A 19,643-nucleotide genomic window follows, 5' to 3' on the forward strand; every position below is an offset into this window, starting at 1 on the left:
TCCCAGGTAAGAAACCTCAGCCACTCTGGCACCTCATTTCATTTGCTTTTTCTCACAAGTACATAACAAAATTTTGCATTTGGGGTCAAACTAAATATTTTGTGTTTAATGATTTCACTGTAATCCAAAAATGAATTCTCAACCCATTTTTCCATTTAGCTGCCTAACCAGAAAATCCATTATTCAAAGAACCTTCCTCCTAATACAGCTGCTATTTTAGTTCTTGTCTCCATCTAAAAATAATTGTCCCCGATATCTGACATAAAACCTCAGAATGTGATGGAGCACTGAAAAAAGGAGATTGCATAATGATTTATTTTATAGGGAGAAATACTTTATTTCAGAGAAGCAGAGGGAGGTGTTCTAATGAAGTGTGTTCAACCTGTCTTACTTTCTTCCTTTAGCCCTTAAGTTTTGAGAGCAAGAAAAGCTATACTTTAAAAGTTGAAGGTGCCAACCCCCACCTGGAAATGCGTTTCCTGAATCTGGGTCCTTTCCGGGACACTACAACTGTGCACATCAGTGTGGAGGATGTGGATGAGCCGCCTGTGTTTGAACCCAGCTTTTATTTTGTGGAAGTGCCTGAGGATGTAGAGATTGGAACCACCATACAAATCATTTCTGCCAAGGACCCTGATGTGACCAACAACTCAATCAGGTTTTTCCATAAGTTTTTGTCCTTTTCGTGTAATTCAGAGGTCTTTCCACTGTGCTTAGTAGGGGAAATCCTCAGCTAAAGGAAACTGAAGACCCTGGTAATTCCACTGAGAATCTGCTGCAGTATTGTGCTGTGGATAATTACCTCTCTCCTCTTTTCTTTCTTCTGTTCTGTTTCAATGCACATCCTAAGCTGCTGCAGGTTACCTTGAAACCATTCTAAATCTGTGGAATGCTAGGCAGTGTTAAAGTCAGAGTAGTTTCAGAGCAGTCATTGGGTAAGGCTTAATGCCATTGCTGACCTGCACAACTGTGACTTGCCACTAGAGCACCTGCAAGCAGGGGTGTGGGGCCAGAAGACAGAACTTTACTCCTCCTTTGGGAGTGGAGTCTTGGGGGTTAAGTGCAAAGCGAGCATGGACCCCAGGGAAGCATCCCTCCCTGGTCTCCATGCTCTTACCATGTGCAGGCAGCCGTTTCCCTGCCCCCCACCTCCCACAATCCCATGAAGTGGGAGGCTGGGGAGGGAAGCCACATACTCCCCCTAAAATTCTCCTGGCTAGCAGTGCAGATATGGAGCAAAGGCATAGCCCTCTAAGGGGAGGGCCACATGTCTGGCCCCTGGTGCCCAAAGGGCCCAGGTCAGGTCTCCTAGGGTCCTTAGAGTTGCCAGGATGGTGCCATGTGGGCTGGGATAGTACCCATTGGTGGAGGTGTTGGCTTGGGGCCAGTTCCACCCCCTTGGCAGTAGATCTTGGGAGGGTGGAAAGTTTGTCAGGAGTAGAGGAACTAGAAGCTATAAATCCTGGGGTGCTGAATGACTACAAATTGATTGTTTTATCTCTGTGGAGCAAACTAACCATACCCTAGCTCTAGCTCAGTACAATGGCTCATAGATAACCCTTACCCAATGGGGCATAACTTTAATATGCTTAGTGGGTACTTAGTACTATTTAACACTCTTTAATGCATAAATGCTCCCATTTTAAGTGCCTTTAGAATTGTTTTAAGGTAATCTATAACACCACCCTTACTTGCAACCCCCTCTTTGTCAATGACTCATATACACAAATAAGCTTGGAACAGCTAGAATGGAAACTAATAACATATGCATGAACCACTAAATTATATATTGTGACATTCCTGTTCATGAGCTGAATATTGCCATGAGAAAAGTAAATTACATTTGATGCATGGGCGTCTCATGTCTAGAACACAGCAAGGAGCCCCAGGATTCTCCATTGTGGTGCCTAAGTCTGACTTATCAGAAAAGGCTGGAGTGGTGCTGTAGCCATAGTGAAAGGGCCATTTTTCTTTGAGGCTATTTTGTGTGTGCATTTTTGAGAATACTGTAAGTTCACTGCATGTTAATATGACAGCATTTAACACATTAAAAAAAATTCTCTACCCTAGGAAACACTGTTTATTCCTGTGCTCCTTACCTCTTGGGAAAGCTCAGCTGTTTGGATCGAGGATCTGTGCTAAGAAATACAGTTGTCATTCAAGAAACTTAGTTACTATAATTTTAAATCCTGTAGGTGTATTTCTACAGGCTTCAAGCAGGGAACCTGAATAGACAGAAAACCCATTCTTCTTAGTATACTATTCTCCCATATAAGTGCTCTCTCTAAAATGTATTCTTTCTTTCTTATGTTATTATATTTCTAACTCCTGCCTATGTTACTAGATTTATCTTGCTGCTCTGAACTTCTCATAGCACAGCCTAACATCAGTTGTTCAGTATCTATAAAGACATTAGACTCAATCTGCCTCACTCTGGCAATCCTAAACTCAGAAAGTCTTGCCATTCTCATCTACTTCTGGGGTAGTCCAGAACCTGCAGTTGCAAAAATGTATGTATATATTTTCTTAAAATTATATGTGCAGACACTCAGAAAGTAGACATATTTGTTCATATATACACTATGGTCTTGAGTTTTCCCCAGGGACTTTCAGATAACTCCCATGAGGAAAAAACATTTTAAAAGAGAAATACAAAAACATCGCCAAAGGCAAAACCAAATATATTTCCATTTGGAAGCTCTTAAAATACATATTATATTCTTTCTTTTTCTTTCTCTTACACACACATTTCTTTCTTTCTTTCTTTCTTTCTTCTCATCCTGGACCACATTGTAAATACAAATAGGAATGGTTAGGGCAAAGAAATCCAGAAAAGAGAGTAAATGAAAATTTGCTGTAATAAATGAAATGCAACAATTACGTCTTGTTTCTCTATTGCTGGATATGCTGTGAGGTCATTTTCATCCAGGCAAAGTGAGTGCAGGAGCATCATCATAACAGACTGCACAGGTATAAGTGACTTTGCAATGTACAGGACAAGGGAGGAGGAAAAAAAGTATTTAGTGACACTGTTCAGTAACTGCCTCACCACTTCTTGAGATAAGTGTTAAGAATCAGGGCACATTTAAGAAGTCCTCGCTAAAGACATGGGAAGTCACAAATCCACTTATATTCCCAGCTACTAGCACCTGGACTCCCACAGTTTACGGTTCTGATTGCTGGAAATATAGCATGCTGCAGAGTGACTAAGGAAGATGATCTAAACAGTACAATAGGAGTCAGTATGGAGGGAGGACCAGTTATTATTAATGGAGAAAGTGTGCATGGTACTCCACACAAAGCCTCCACCTGTGCCTCATGACATCAGTGATTAATGTGGCACCACTAATCACAGGGCCATAGTACATTTCAGATACTAGTTGGCCTTAAACTGTCATAGAAATATTCTTTTTATAGCCCTCATACTAGAATGATTATTATAGCAAAATGTAGCGACACTCCAGCATATGTCCTTAATAAATCTAATAACTCAGAAATATCTCTATTCAAGAAGGAGAGAGGAAAAAAAGTCTGTTTTTCTTTCTTCTGTTCTCATTTTTCTTGGGAAAAAAAGTGTGTTTCAAAGGCACATACTTGTACAATGTTTTCTATCCCCTGCACTGTACATCATATTGCTGTCTCAGTATCAGGCTTACAGCAAGTGTACTGTGTTGATTGTCTTAATCTCACAAAGAAGAACATTTAGAATAATGGACCTGATTCAGCATTTTTTGCTGTTAGTGGCTGAAATCCATATTGAATCCAAAGAGAGCATTATGGATTACAGCAGTAATAGTGTGAAAGAATCTGAATTATAATATGCAATACTGCTCCATTTTCTGTTTCAATAACTTTAGATATAGTTCTTATCTTTACAGTAGAGTACAGCTAGCTATAGTAGTTAGCTATAGCTACTATAATTTACATTACAGACGAGCTGGCTGCTACATCATTTTAGCCATGTGTATTTCTATCTCCATCCTGGAACACAAGAAAATCCTTCTATAGTTGACATGAGGTGACATTTTTGTCAGAAATTTCACAGGAACTTACACTACTGCATTGGACAAGACCAGAGGCCCAACATTTTCAATCTGCAAAAAATTAGGTCAGCAACCTGAACAAGAAAGAAAGAAAGAAATCAAAAAACAAATGTGGTTTCATCTACTGTTTATTTCAGTGTGAAAAGTAAAGCTTCATTGCACTACAGAGAAAGCTCTTGATTTCACATGGCAAAAAAGTTCTCCTTTTTATACAATGTATAATGTATCTGGGGAAATGCAGGTTATTATGGGTGTAAACAGGAGTAAGAAAAGGATATGTTCTGAGCTCAGTTGATGGTCACAGCACTGGGAATGAATTGAGAGGAAACTACGTTGTTGGGGTTGGCTAGATTCATGAAATGAGTGAAGGGCCAGGAGTCTTTTGCTGTAGCTTGAAACAGCCTAAGCACAAGTCTCCTCATACTTTGCTTGTGCACTATGTTCAAACAGCAATGGCCTGCTACCAGTTTAAGTACAGGCAGTCAAAAAGCCCAAGACTGAATTGATTCAGTCTTCACAGGTTAGTCTAAGTTGCATAGACTGAACCGACAAGCAAGTGAACAGACATTCACTTTGCTTCTGGAAATGCAGCCACATGCCTGCAGTGGCCCAGGCCAGAAGCTGGGGGATGCTAGAGCGTGCCTCCCTGCTTGGCTACAGCTTGGGCCAAACCTAGCCTGCCCACCCTGCAAGGCGGGGAGGGTGTAAGGGGGTTCAAAGCATCCTGGAATGCTGGAGGACTGCGAGTTAACTTGAAATTAGAGTGGATCTGGGACAGAAGTTCAATAAACTGATTTAACCTAAATCAGTTAAGTGATACTACATCCATCCAGGTTTATCTTAAACTGCTTTTGGCCACTTTGAAAGTAGCTTATATGCACTGAACTTCTGATGTGTTACAGATTTGAACCAGTTTCTGATCACTTATACCGGTTTATATGTAACTTCTGTCTCTAGCCCGGGAGTGTTTAGCACTGTAGCCAACTTAGGTCTGCAGCCCCATATTTGCATGAAGCAGTGTTTGTAGTAGTCTGCCTGCCTCCTGCAGAGGTCCTCTGAGGAGGAGGAGGATCTTACTTTACTAGAAATATAAGATTAGTTTTGCATATCACAGCAAAAAATTGGAACCAGTAATGAATTCCTTCCTTACCCAAAATTCTCACAAAATTGTACAATTTTGGGATGTACATGGAAGGTGGAATCAGACCCTTTTTAGCATTATATCAAAAAAAGATACTGATCCTTGTACATCAGTCTGAGCATCCAGTGTCAGGAATAAATGGCTCCCTATGGTACTCTTACCATAGGTAGCTTAATCTAGCTTCACAATGAGGGGAGTAGGGTAGCTTATAAAATATTTGAAGTAGGGCACTCCTGAAAGGAGGATGCTGGACCACTGGTCTTTTCCAATACCATAGTCTAAGTGCCTATGAAATATCTCTGCTAAAAAAGGAAACCTATCACCCTATAATAGTTGCAGAAGAATTTTCTTGTTTTCCAGCATGGAGATAGTAACACTTGTGGATCAAATGTACAAATAGCTGGGTTTAAAAAAAAAACCAACCTAAAATATGTAGTATCATGCACATCTGCTAAGGCTAACTTCAAGATTGCCTTGATTACCTTTTTTAGTAGTTGAGCTTTGTCTCCACAAGCAAGTTGTAATGCAGCATAAAGGGATTTTATACACTTAATTAGGTAATGCTGTTACAAGTGATTCTTGGTCATGTGATTTATAATGTGCTGATGGTCCTGGGAATTAAATTGAATTCATTATGTATGTGATAATAAATTATACAGTCAAAATGCTTAAGTTGTTTTGGAGAATGTAGTTAAAATATATTGTTTTTTAAGTAAAATAATTCCCCAGTCTCATGCAATAGGGGATATCAAACATCCAATTACATAATTTTTCTGTAAAGTAAAATTATTTCCTATTCTAGTGAATGAAGGAAGCAGGAAGTAGAAGGTTACATGAGCATCTGTGAAAGAATAGACAAGAGATGACTAGGTTGGAAATGGCTGCTCAAAAGGGGAAAGGGGGAAATGTTAACTGGTGGCTGGAAAGAGGTTATGTAAAAAGTGATGTGCAATACATACATAGGGTAAAACAGAGCACCATTGGAGCAACATGGGGCCTATGAAGAAGCAGGGCCTGGATAACAAGTACTGGCCTAATATTTTTTTTCCAAATAAAACCTGCTTTGTCCATTAAATGTAGCCCACATCCTTCACTCAACAGCCTCTTCCTCCTGTCTGACCTGCTCCCACCCCCCTGCTCCCGCTACTTACCCTTGCTTTACAATGGCTCCATCAGGCTCCATCCCTGCTGCATAAAGGAGAAGCACACAGCATGTGTTTATTCCAGCCCCATAGCAGCAATGGCTTTGGGCCTGGCCCAAGCTTCTGCTGTCACGACTACTACAAGACTGGGTGGGAGAAAAACAAAACACACGCTCCATGTCCCAGGCTGTGGTGAGGATGAAGCCTGAAGGAGCCATTGTGAACCAAGGGTGAACAGTGACAGGCTGGGAAGGGGCAGACAGGAGGCAGAGGCTGCAGGGTAGGGGGAGACAGGGGGCCCAAAGCTGCGGGGGGCAGAAATGGGAGTAGAGGCTGCAGTCAGGGGAGACTGGGAGAATGGGGACCCAAGGCTACAGAGAGAGGCATGTATGGGGGGAGGGGGGGCAGATAGGCAGCAGAGGGCAAGGTGTGGAGGACAATTATCATGGGTCCAGCTCCACTGCCTGCCCCCTACCACCTGCCCTCTCCACTGCCTGCCCCCCTACTGCCTGCCCCACTTTCTGCTTCCCTACTGCCCCTCTTCCATCTGCCCCCCTGCCACTGCTTTCTCCACTGTAGCAGGGACAGGGAACAAATTTAAGACAATGCTCCAATAATTAGATTCTATAGATTCTGAAAATTATAACAAATGTATACTCTAACTATGGGGGGGCTCGTCTTATATTCAGAGACATCTTGGATTTGGGTAAATGCTGTAAGTAGGTTGCGAACTCCCCAAATATGAATGATCCAGGTTCTACTGCTACTATAGAAGTCAGTGGGAGCATGAATGGGTTCTAGATGAATACAAATATACTCTATATGACAGTCTGCCTGCTATAGTTGGCAAGTTACTTTGTTGACTATAACATAGTGTTTCTACAAAGTCTGAATAATATTTTTAATATGTACTTTTGCAGATACTCAATTGATAGAAGCAGTGATCCTGGAAGGTTTTTTTATGTCGACATTACAACAGGAGCACTGATGACTGCAAGACCTCTTGACCGAGAAGACATTTCTTGGCACAATATCACTGTGATGGCTGTGGAGCTGAGTAAGGAAATGGAGAGCTTAAACGGATTTAGAGAGATCTGATAGGCAAAGTGGACAGTTTGATTTCAGTTCAGTGTTTTTTATGCGCTGCTTTGGAAGCCACTTTAACTGCCTGAAGAAGAACTTCTGATGTTAGAGAGTGAATATCACATTTCATTTTCTATATTTGTTTCACAGAGTGACATGTGCAGGGTTTGGCCATTGAATGCTCAGTGGTTTTCTCTCAGATCACTAGTATTCAAGACATTTGTGTGAAGTTTTTTTGAAATACCAGTCTATGAAAAAACTCACATTTTCCAGGAGAACCAGTTCACAAAAGCAGATGCTGCGAAGGCAGCAGTTTTCTAAGCATTTCCATAATTTGTTTCTTGGTTTCAATCCAGTCTGGGTCAGTACTGAGTAGATGTCATTATCATTTGCCTGCTATTCAGTCAGCCTTGATTATAATGTTTTGTGAACCTCTGGTAACCAAATGCCAAAGGAGCTGAAACTTGTCAGGCTTTCAGGTTTTGATGGGTACCAAAACTCAGCTCAGATTCCCCTTTACCTAAGCCATGAATTTAGCAAAGCTCTGGAAGCAAAGAATCTGATAATTTTAAGGAGGACCTAAGCTAAATTTTGAGTAAAAGGTCATATGAACATCAATGCTCAGGGCATGAAATAAATAAAGTAAAAGGCTCACTAAGCCACAAAGTGAAAGCTGTGCATCTTGCACAACTTTTGTTGGTCTTTTCATTCATTTCCCAGTGGCTATAATAAAAACTGCCACTGCTCAACATTCACTAGGACCTTTGTTGGCAGTCTTTCAGCTGGCCAAGCACTGACTGGTTTCTTAGCTTCAGGAGGTGATCCTTGTAGAGGGAAATAGTTAACCATGTTTAGTCTGGAGTCAGGAAGAAGGCGAAGTACAGATGCACCATATAGCCTAACTAAATCAGAGATGCATAAGCTTTCATGAGCCCAAACTCACTTCATCAGATACTGTGAAAGGACATGCACAGAGCAGTCTATCAAATAGACTGCTGTTCTTAAACATCAAAACTTTAAAAACCAACTTAAAAGTGAAATTGTAGAACAGGACACTTGGAAGATATTACACTTCAAAAGCAACTTGTCTGTTAATCAAATCTTAAATAGAAGCCAGTCACATGTTCAGGTTCACAGATTCATAGATTGCTAGGGGCTGGAAGGGACCGTGTAGATCATCAGCTCCAGTCCCCCTGTACTAGTATGGAAAAGACAACTGCACTAGTCAGGAAAAGCAAGGTGATTGTCCCATCTCCTTTTGAAGACTTCCAGAGTAGGTGACTGCACCACCACTGGAGGGAGTTTATTCCACAGTCTGGACACCCTGACTGTGAAGGAGTTTTTCCTGGAATTGAGTCTGAAATGGCCTTCCAGGAGTTTTTATCCATTGCTCCTGGTCTTCCCCAGGGGTGCCCTGGTGAACAGCCGTTCCCTGAGTTCTTGATGTATTCCCCTGATGTAGCGGTAAGCTGCTACTGAATCCCCTCTAAGTCTCCTCATCTGTACGCTGAAGAGGCCCAAGTCCCTCAGCCTCTCCTCATATGGCTTGTCTTGCAAGTCCCTGATCATATGGGCTTCTCTGGGCCCTCTCAAGTTTTTCCACATCCTTGTTGAAATATGGCACCCAGAACGGGATGCAGTACTCCAGCTGCAGTCTCACCAGGGCAGAGTACAGTGGGAGTATCACTTCATTAGTTTTACATGAGATGCAACGGTTAATGCATGCCAACATGTTGTTTGCCCTGCTGGCCGCTGCATTGCACCGCTGGCTCATGTTCATGCGATGATCGATTGCTACACCTGGGTCCCTTTCATCCATGGTGCAAGTCAAATTGTCACCACCAAGCCTGTAGGTATGTTGGGGATTGTTTGCCCCCAAATGGAGCACCTTACACTTCTGAGTGTTGAACTTCATCTGGTTCTGGTCTACCCAACTCTCCAGCCTGTCCAGGTCCACCTGTATCTGCAACCTATCTTCTGACATGAGCACGCCCCCTCATAACTTGGTGTTGTCCACAAACTTGGCAAGCAACCTTTTCACCCCCACATCCAAATCATTGATAAAGATGTTGAAAAGCACCAGTCCAAGAATGAAGCCCTGAGGGACACCACTGGCCACTTCTTGCCAGAATGACACAGATCCATTCATGAGAACTCTCTGGGTCCTAATATGCAGCCAATTTTCCACCCACTAAACTGTTGAGCAGTTAAGCCCACAATCTTCCAATTTTTCCACAAGCATATCATGGGATACTAGACCAAAAGCCTTTTGAAAATCTAGGAATATAATGTCAACCTTCTCTCCCGTGTCCAGGTGGTGAAAGACCTGTTCGTAGAAGGAGATGAGATTGGTAAGACAAGACCTACCCATGACGAAGCCATGCTGGCTGTCGTTCAGAATCTTACCCTCAACGAGCATATTGCACATAGATTCTTTAATGAGTTTTTCCAGGATTGTCCCTAGGATGGAGGTTAAGCTGATTGGCCTATAGTTGCCTGGGTCCTTCCTCTTCCCCTTCTTGAAGATGGGCACAATGTTGGCTCTCTTCCAATCCTTAGAGATGTCCCCTGTGTGCCACGATTTCTGAAAGAGTTTTGCCAGGGGGGTTGTGGTAATTAACTGAGCCACAAAAAGGGAAACTATCCCTAAAAAGATTGTTAAAAAATGTGCAGTATTTTTGGGACTGGTTTCCATCATGCTCTAAATTGAACATGTGGCAGGGTGTGTCCTGGAGCCAGCAAATAATCAGCTAATTGTCAGGCACCTGGCTTTCAACTTACCAATGCAGAGGGAGCCTGGGATCATGAACTGGCAAGTAAGGTGTGATTGAACGTTGTTCCCCAATCCCAAAATTACATGTCCTGCCATGTACATGCAGCATGGCAGGAGGCACAATTGTTGGGATCAGATCGCATCATGCCTTTAAATGAACATCTGTCAACAACCCAAGAAATCATCAACAAACTAAATTGTGTTAAGTATGGTCTAAGAAAGGACTACATATTCTTATTCCATTGCCTGGATTAGCTTTTAAGGGCCCCTGGGCTTCTGCCAGGGGGGCTGCTCTGCCCCAGCTCAACATGCTGTGCATGAATAAACTGTGGAGGTTATTGCTCCCAGGTGCATATTCAAACAACACACCCAGGAGCAATAAACTGTGGAGCAGTAAGCTCCCCAGTTTATTCATGCACCATAGCTGCACATGTAGAAACGCCCTCTATTTGATAGACTGCTCTGTGTATATCTTCTCATAGCATTGGTGAAGTGAAGTCATGGAAGCTTATGCATATGAATGTAAGAAATGCCATACTGAGTCAGAACGCTGATCTATCTAGCCCAGTATCCTGTGTCCAACAGAGGCAGAAATGGATGGTATACAAGGAGAGCATAGAACCAGATATCTCTAGAATGCTCTTCAATACACTCCCTGGCACCTAGCATTTATTGGGTTAGAGATGCCAGAGGAAACATCTCCAGTTATTCTGTTCAGTAGCCATTAATAGATCTGTCATCCCTGAATGTATCTAGTCCCTTTTTAAACCTGGTTATACTGCATGCCTTCACCATCTCCTTTAGTAATGAATTCCACAAGTTAACTGCACGTTGTATAAAAAAGTACTTTCTCTTATTTTAACTTTGTTAGCTACTAATTTCAGTGGGTGGCCCACCCCTAGTTCTAATATTCTGGAACTTGGTGCACAACAGTTCTCTGTTCACTTGGTCCAGAACCTTCATGGTTTGATAGAACTCCACTTCACCCAGCCCATCCTCCAGCGCTGGCTGGGGAACCCCTAGAATGAGCTCCCTTTCCCCCTCCCATGCTGAAAACAGTGCAGGCTGGGAGGGAGGAGGGACCATTGCTAGGGGAAACCAGTTGCAGGCTCATAGCCAGCAGCTAGATTCCCCTTCCCCTAGAACAAGCAGTGAACTTCTGTTTGATCCAGGGGCTCATTGTAACTCAGGACGCTTCCTGCAAAGCGGCTTCAGTTACAGCGGGGAGCTGCACTTCTGTCTGCACCCTTTTGTTTCCCTTCTTTCTATTTTTTCTAACTCTGCTGCACCTTTTTTTGAGATGTGGGGACCAGAACTGCACACAGTATGCATCTCTGATCTTTGCAGATGTCAGGATTGAAGGAGAGTGGCTGGGCAGTTTGAGGAAGCTTAAAGTACTGCTGCTTACATTGTGCCTGGGGTATTTATATCTGGGGGACTGTTTAATCTTTTACCTTTTGCAGTCAGCAAATTGACCTGACATCCCATGCTGCTACTCTTACATTGAGTAAACTCCAGGATGACAATGCAGGGGGACCATTTGCAGAATAAAGTTATATCTATACAGTAGAGGAACTGAGGACCCTAATGTGCATACAAAATAAAGATAAATGCATAAAGTTGGAGACTACATTCCCATTCATTTCTGGCAGCTTTTAAAATCTCAGATCAAATGCATTATCAAACAAATATTATTTCTGGTGACTGTAGGAATGAATATTGACAGTTAAGTTTACAATATTTCTTGCATTTTAACATCTTCTTGTCACTCGGTTATACAGTTCTCAGTCTTATTTCTCTAGCGCTGAAACTTTGTGTGCACACTTAGGAGGCAGGTCAATATTTAATAAAAGTTTGTGCCAAACTCATCCAGCCTGAGTTAGTAGGTGAAAGCAAAGCAGAGGTTTTCAGCTTTCAAATAAATGTTGACTACTTTTATTTTTGTGAATGGACCACCCATACAGAACTTTGCACCAACAGCTGCAAAGTTCTGCCTGTGTTTAGTCCCCAATGGGTACATCTACACGAGAAACTAAACGTGCAGTACTAATTCTACTGCATATTAGCACATCACACCAAAAGTCATGCTAGTGCACTAATGTGCAGTAGAATTAGTCTGCTATGCATTAACATCACAAAAAAACCCATGCACTGGTGCTACTGCATAGTAGCACCACTTATGGCACATTAAGTTAGTACCTGTTATTACAGCCCATAATTACAGCATGTTAATGAACGTGTAGATACCCCCAATGAGGAGGAATGGCTTGTTTTGCTCCCAGGGGTTTGCTTAAGAGAGATATAGGGGCCTGATCATCTTGTGCATCTGCTTTGCTCTGAAACTGGCACTTTACTCAGGCCAGAGGTATAGGTGGGCATTTCTGAGCCCTGGGTGGCAGCAGACAGAAGCATGGGAGCTGCTCTCCCTGGACATTTTTATCATGTGTATACATTTTCATCATGTATATGCATGATGAAAATGTCATTTGTGTAGCTTAATGGCATCACACATTACACATATGCCAGTTTTGGGGTTTTTAGATGAGTTTGCATCGTTGCAAATCAAACTACATCCAGATGTAGTTTGGTTTGCAATGATGCATAGCAGCTGTCAGCTCGACCCATGAGCACAGGAGAGGTTTGCAGGCTACACAGAAAAAAAGGATCAGGCCCCTCACCGCTTCAGCCTTCAGCAGGTGCCTGCTGAAAGCAGAAGTGGCGAGGGACCTGATCTTTTCTTTTTTTTTTGGCAGAGCCTGCCTGCTTCTACCACAGCCAAGGGGTGAGCCGCCAGTGGGCCGAGCAGCCCCTGATCTGTGGGGGTCCTGGTCCTTCTCTCCATGGTGGTGGTGTCCCCTAGGGCTGCACAAGCAAGCTGCTAGTGGAGGTGCTGCCCCAGCTTGGAGGCAGCACCCAGCCCAATCCAACAGTTCCCTTCCCTCCGTTGAAGGATGGACCATGGACCCTGGAGCTCAGGGACCGTTCGGCTCTCTGGCAGCTCAGCCCCCAGTTGTGGGCAGGCTCTGACTCCAACAACAAAAAAAATGGATCGGACCCCTTGCCATAACATGAAACTGTGGGTTTCAATCAAAAACCCACCATTTCAGTTTAGGGGACATAAAATTGAAACCCTGAGGACTAAACCCCCATCACATGTACAAGTGCTTCCAGTACCCTTGCTACGTCAGCAGCCAGGGCTGGTGCCCTGGTTGCATTCCTTATAGTTACATACTGACTCAGTCCAGGAGGATCACTCAAAAATAAGGATGACCCACTCCACTTGTGTACAACCAATGTAAGGGCTCTTATATTGCACACACACCCTTCACGCACATATCTGAAGTGACCTTACACCAACACTACCAGTCCTTAGTTTTATTTTCAAATCCCTGCAGGCCTGTGAACCCACAGGTTCAATTGCAGCTATGCAGAGAGCAGTGCTAAGATCAGAACAATGCAATGGTCAATATCCTTTTCACAACATCCCCTGGCTCATTCCCTGAGGAGTTTGTCTTCAGACAAAAATTAGGTTCCATAATGTTTGTGAGACAATGGAATTTTCCTTTTCCACATAAAGCAGAACAGTATTTTCTTTAAACATCTAGTTTTTAAATTGCCAGTGTCAGTATGCACCCATGAATAAGGCTTCTAGTTGCAAATTAATTGAGTATAAGCAATTCTATAAATGAGACATTCATATGTCAGTGACAGATGCAGCAAAGGAACATATATGGATAGATGGCAAGTCAGAGGGTTCATCTACACATGTAATTAGCACATAGCAATAAACTCCGGTGCAAACCGCAAACTGCACCGGAGTTTATTGCCCTCGGGCACAGTGTTTATACATGTGCCTGGGACCACAGTACATAGAGCCAGGGCAGAGCAAGCCCAGACGCCAGGGAGTTCAGAGGTCAGCCTGTCATCCCAGGGCTGTTCCATCCCAGCTCAGCATGCTGGCAGGCAGCTCCCACACTGTATACCCTCATGCCCCAGCCAGCCCTGGTCACCATCTACATGTACATTTCAACACATTACTCTGCTGTAGGATAGTACTTATCCGAGAAAGTAGGGGTGTGTGAAACAGGCTGTATTCAATTTGGATTCAGATTCAGACCGAATTGGGGACATTGATTCAATTACTTGATTCGATCACTGCTCCCGATTCAATTCGGCCGAATCCAAATCTGAAGATTCGATGCTGATTTGGAGAATCAGTGATTCGGTCACAGACACAGATTTACATTTTTTTTTACATACCTCGAGGTACCAGGCACGGCTCATGAGTGCTGTGATGCTGGGGTGGATGAAGTGTGGCACAGGAACACAGGGGAGCCCCTACATGCTCAGCGGTGAACCTGAAAGTGGACTGGAAGTACTCCAGCTCAGCGATCAGCCATGAGAGGACCCCAAGCACCTCCGCAGACTCAGGAGGCACCAGTTGCCGAGCCGGGGGGGCAGAGGGGGGCCCCCCACGTGCTCCCCGGTGGACCCGGAAGTGGACCAGAAGTGCTTCTGGTCCACTTCCGGGACGGCTGCTGAGTGCACTGGGGAGCCCCCATGCTCCTGTGGGACGCTCCATCTGCCCTGCCATCTCAGCATTCATGAGCCACCTGGTACCTTGAGGTACGTAGAAAAAACGTTTAAAGCTGTGTCTATGTCCAAATCACTGAATCTTTCCAAATCGCTCCGAACTGATTTGGAGGGTTCTGATTCAATTTGGAGAGACTAAAGGGTCTCCTGATTTGATTCTGATTCAGAGATTCAGCCACTGAATCAGGTCAAATCGAAACAGGGACCACAATTTCACACAGCCCTACCAGACAGTACTATCCTACAGCAGTGTTAATTAATTCACTGTGCTGTAATACGGGTGCATGTGTACACAGTAACGCTTTACTGCAGAGCTAATTAGTCAGCTCTGCAGTTGAGCGAATGAGTAAATGCACCCAGAGATTTAAATTATAACCTAGTGAAAAGTAAAATCATTTAACAATATTAGCTCTGTAATGTATCATGTCACCTGCAATAGAGCTACTGTAGATAAAGCATTAAAAAAATTCCAGACTGTATATGAACCTATTTACTGGACTGATAAATGCTGATAACATTTGGCTTTATGCTTCTGAACTCAGCTCTTCTGAAGTTTTCAAGCCATGGAACTAATTAATAAATGCACCACAATTTTCACAAATGATACAATCAGAATTTGAACCTTTTTATTGAAAATTGACATTTCAGTGAAAAAACTTTGGTTAATTTTTTTTCAACTTTATATTTCTTCTTTATCCCAATTTACATTGGTTCTCAAATATGAACAAAAATATTCGTTGGACACAATTGTCAAAAATATCAAAAGTTTTTATAGCAGAAATTCTTAATTGTAAGGGACAAAAATTATCAGCATTATAAAATTGCAACAACAAAAAAAAGGAATGCTCTGTGGAACAAAAATGCTTTTAAATAAAGGCTTCTTGATCCCAGTGCTTTCAGAACCAAGACTAGACCAGGTAATCCAAAGGAAGGACCTTGAAGGTTATCTTGTCCAAACCCCTGCAGAAATTCAGGATTCTCTGATCCTAAACAAAATGAAACCAATCGTTGCACCCCTATCTTAACTCTTGAGGAACTTCTCAAATGTTCTAAACATTTTACTTGGGACTGAGACCAGGATGAAGATTTTTCACCCCAAAAGAGTTTTGTTTCAAAAAGCCGTGATCCATGGAGTTTAGAATTCAGTCTGGGACTTGGTATTACTACTGATCTAACCTAAGCTGCTTACAGAAAACCACATAACTTAAATTGATTCTTCCTCAGGTTTTTGCATGCCTGTTCCTAGTCTCGGTGTCCACAACCTACACACATTATAATTAAAATAATTTCACTTATTGCAATTAAGCTAATCTAAGTCTCCTTTTCTTTTGGTAGTGCAAGGCGCTGCTTTTGTCCAGTGACTACAAATTCCCTGTATTTATTTTTTTCCTTCCTTCTTTTAGACAACCCCTCACAAGTTGGCAGTGTATCAGTCACAGTCAAGGTCCTGGATGTGAATGACAATGCTCCTGAATTTGCCAGGTTCTATGAAGCTTTTGTGTGTGAAAATGCAAAAGCTGGCCAGGTGAGGAGTCCTGACAATGTCTGTGTATGAGAGATGAGCATTATTTTACATGAGCTACTGCATTCAAAAGGACATATTAGCAGCTAAGAAAGGAAGGAGAAGACGTGAGGAGACTTGTAATACAAAATATTAGTGTTTTACCGGAGCTCTGTTCAGCAGCAGACAGTACTGTTCTTCAATGTATATCCTCTACTGGTTTCATTGTTTTCCAAAAGTACATCATATTAACAATAATAACACAGGTAGCACCTTTTATCCCCATCATTAGATCAAAGGTATTTTGCAAACTATGGGCATGATTCACTGCATTGCTAAAATGAGCCATCTTTGGGGATGGTGCCAGGAAACTGCATGTAGCACAACAGCAACAAGGAGAGGAAAGTGTCATGGAATCACTAGTGTTCTCATGGAATTGTTAGTGTTCAGACATGGCAGATAGAGTTTGTTTCCTAAAAAGTGGTGTACAGGAGACTCCCCCACACAGGGAGATGCTTAGTATATCCACCTCCAAAGAATGAAGTTATAAGGCAAATCTACAAGAATTCAAGCCTGAGTTTCTAACATGGGACACCAGATTCCATTCATTTACTTGTTTGTAAATTAAGGATCACCCCTCTGAAGTAAGCCACAATAACTCCACAATCCGATTTCTTTCTTTCTCCACCATGTCCTTGGAACATGAGCTGCTCCAGCAGGATACCCATATTCCACACCAAACTTCCATTAAGGTCATGTCTACATTTAGGAGTGTGCAAAATGGACTGTATTTGATTCAGATTCAGCCCAAATCGGGGACAGTGATTCGATTCGTTGATTCAGATCCCTGTCCCAATTCGATTCGGCCAAATCCAAATCTGAAGATTCAATGCTGATTCAGAGAATCAGCAATTCAGCTATAGACACAGCTTTAAATGTTTTTTCTACATACCTCGAGGTACTAGGCATGGCTTATGAATGCTGCAATGGTGGGGCAGATAGAGCGTCCCACAGGAGCATGGGGGGGGGGGAGGGCAGCATGCTTAGTAGCAAACCCAAAAGTGGACCGGAAGTAATTCCAGTCCACTTCTGGGTCTGCTGCCAAGTGCACTGGGGGCCCCCCCTAGCCCTGTCCCCGGCTCAGCAATCAGCCATGGGGGGACCCCAGGTGCCCACCTAGACCCAGGAGGCAACAGTCATTGAGCCAGGCGGGGGGCCCAGCATGCTCCCTGGCAGACCCAGAAGTGGACCAGAAGTGCTTCTGGTCCATTTCTAGGTCTGCTGCCGAGTGCACTGGGGACCCCCTCCCCGCCCCAGTCCTGTTGGATGCTCCATCCGCCCCACCATCTCAGCATTCAAGAGCCACCTGGTACCTTGAGGTAGGTAGAAAAAACATTTAAAGCTGTGTCTATTAGCGCTGTGCAAAACTTTGGTCGCTGATTCGATTCAGCTGCGATTCGGCCCAATTCAGCAGCCAAATCGCCAAATCTGAATCAAATCAGGAGACCCTTTAATCTCTCTGAATTGAATCAGAACCCTCTGAATCAATTCAGGAGATTCAGAAAGATTCAATGATTCAGACATAGTTTCATAGTAGCTAGGGTCAGGAGGGACCTGAACAGATCATCTAGCCTGACCCCCTGCCACAGGCAGGAATGAATGCTGGGTTCACAAGACCCCAGACAGATGATCATCCAACCTCCTCTTGAATTTGCCTAAGGTAGGGGCGAGGACCACTTCCCTGGGAAGCTGGTTCCAGATTTTGGCCAACCTAACTGAAAAATATTGCCTTCTGATCTCCAACCTAAACCTATTCTCTATCAGCTTATTACCATTGTTCCTTGTCACCCCAGGTGGTGCTGGGGAGAAAAGGGCTCTACCTAGTTGCTGTTCATCTCCCCTGATGAGTTTGTAGACAGCCACCACATCCCCCCTCAGCCTCCTCTTGCTGAGGCTGAACAGGTTCAGGTCCCTCAGTCTTTCCTCGTAGGCCCTGTCCTGCTGCCCTCTCACCAAGCACGTGGCCCTCCTCTGAACCCTCTCCAGGCTGGCCACATCCCTTTTGAAGTGCGGCGCCCAGTACTGGACGCAGTACTCCAACTGTGGCCTGACCAAAGTCACATAGAGGGGGAGTATCACCTCTCTGGACACTTGAGATTCACCTTTGGATGCATGACAAGGTATGGCTGGCCTTGATGGCTGTGGTCTGGCGTTGGCAGCTCATGTTCATCTTGGAGTCAATAATGACTTCAAGATCCCTTTCCGCCTCTGTGCTTTCAAGAGGGGAACTCCCCAGCCTGTATGTATGCTGTGGATTCCTTCTCCCAAGGTGCAGCACCCTGCATTTGTCTATGTTGAACCCCATCCTAGTCTCATCTGCCCACTTTTGTAGTCTGTCTAAATCTATTTGCAGCCTCTCTCTCCCTTCAAGTGTGTTCACCTCGCCCCACATCTTAGTGTCATCAGCAAAATCTTCCCTAAGTAAATCTTTTGCTTTATTAGTGAAGTTTTCAGGTTCTTTTTACCTGGAGAAAAATAGATACTGTGGAACAGTCATAGCTTTTCACTCTGTCACAGCTTTAAATCTTTTTTCTACATACCTCTAGGTACCAGGCAGCTCATGAATGCTGAGATGCTGGGGTGGATGGAGCATCCCACAGGATGCAGAAGGCTCCCCAGTGCGCTCAGCAGTAGACCCAGAAGTGGACCAGGAGCACTTCCGGTCCACTTTTGGGTCCACCGGGGAGTGTGCTGCACCCCTCCCACCCCAGCTCAGCAACTGATGCCTCCTGGATCTGGGGGTCCCCCCACAGCTGATTGCCAAACTGGGGGTGCTGCAGGGGGGCACGGTGGTGGACCTGAAAGTGGACCAGAAGTACTTCCAGTCCACTTCCGAGTTCACCACCGGCCATTCAGGGTCCTCACCCACGCTCCTGTGGGATGCTCCATCTGCCCCACCATCTCATCATTCACAAGCCACGCCTGGTGCCTCAAGGTATGTACAAAAAACATTTAAAACTGTGTCTATGGCCGAATTGCTGATTCTCCATATCAGCATTGAATCGGCCAAATCAAATTGGGACAGTGATCTGAATCAACGAATTGGGACAGTGATCCGAATCAGCCCGTTTCACACACCCCAGTGTCTATGTCGAATCTTTCTGAATCAAATCGTCGAATCATTCTGAATCTCTCCAAATCGATTCAGGGTGGTCTGATTTGATTCAAAGAGATTAAAGGGTCTCCTGATTCAATTTGGATTCGGATATTCAGCCACCAAATTGGGCTGAATCTCCTCCAAATCAGATTAGTGACCAAAGCTTCACACAGCCCTAGTCTACATCATCTCCAGGTCATACATGAGAGT

General features: G+C 43.7%; 1 protein-coding gene across 4 annotated transcripts in view; it reads left to right on the forward strand.

Moving 5' to 3' along the window:
• Positions 1-19,643, forward strand: part of CDH20 (cadherin 20) — a 191,856-nt gene that overhangs the window by 156,702 nt on the left and 15,511 nt on the right. For all 4 annotated transcript variants that reach the window (XM_019490608.2, XM_019490606.2, XM_006258416.3 and 1 more), the window contains 3 exons: positions 405-658; positions 7,247-7,383; positions 16,179-16,300. In XM_019490608.2, the coding sequence (XP_019346153.1) occupies positions 405-658; positions 7,247-7,383; positions 16,179-16,300 (513 nt within the window). The remainder of the gene's footprint in view (positions 1-404; positions 659-7,246; positions 7,384-16,178; positions 16,301-19,643) is intronic.

Source organism: Alligator mississippiensis, chromosome 3, assembly GCF_030867095.1.
Source record: "Alligator mississippiensis isolate rAllMis1 chromosome 3, rAllMis1, whole genome shotgun sequence".
Lineage (NCBI taxonomy): Eukaryota > Metazoa > Chordata > Crocodylia > Alligatoridae > Alligator > Alligator mississippiensis.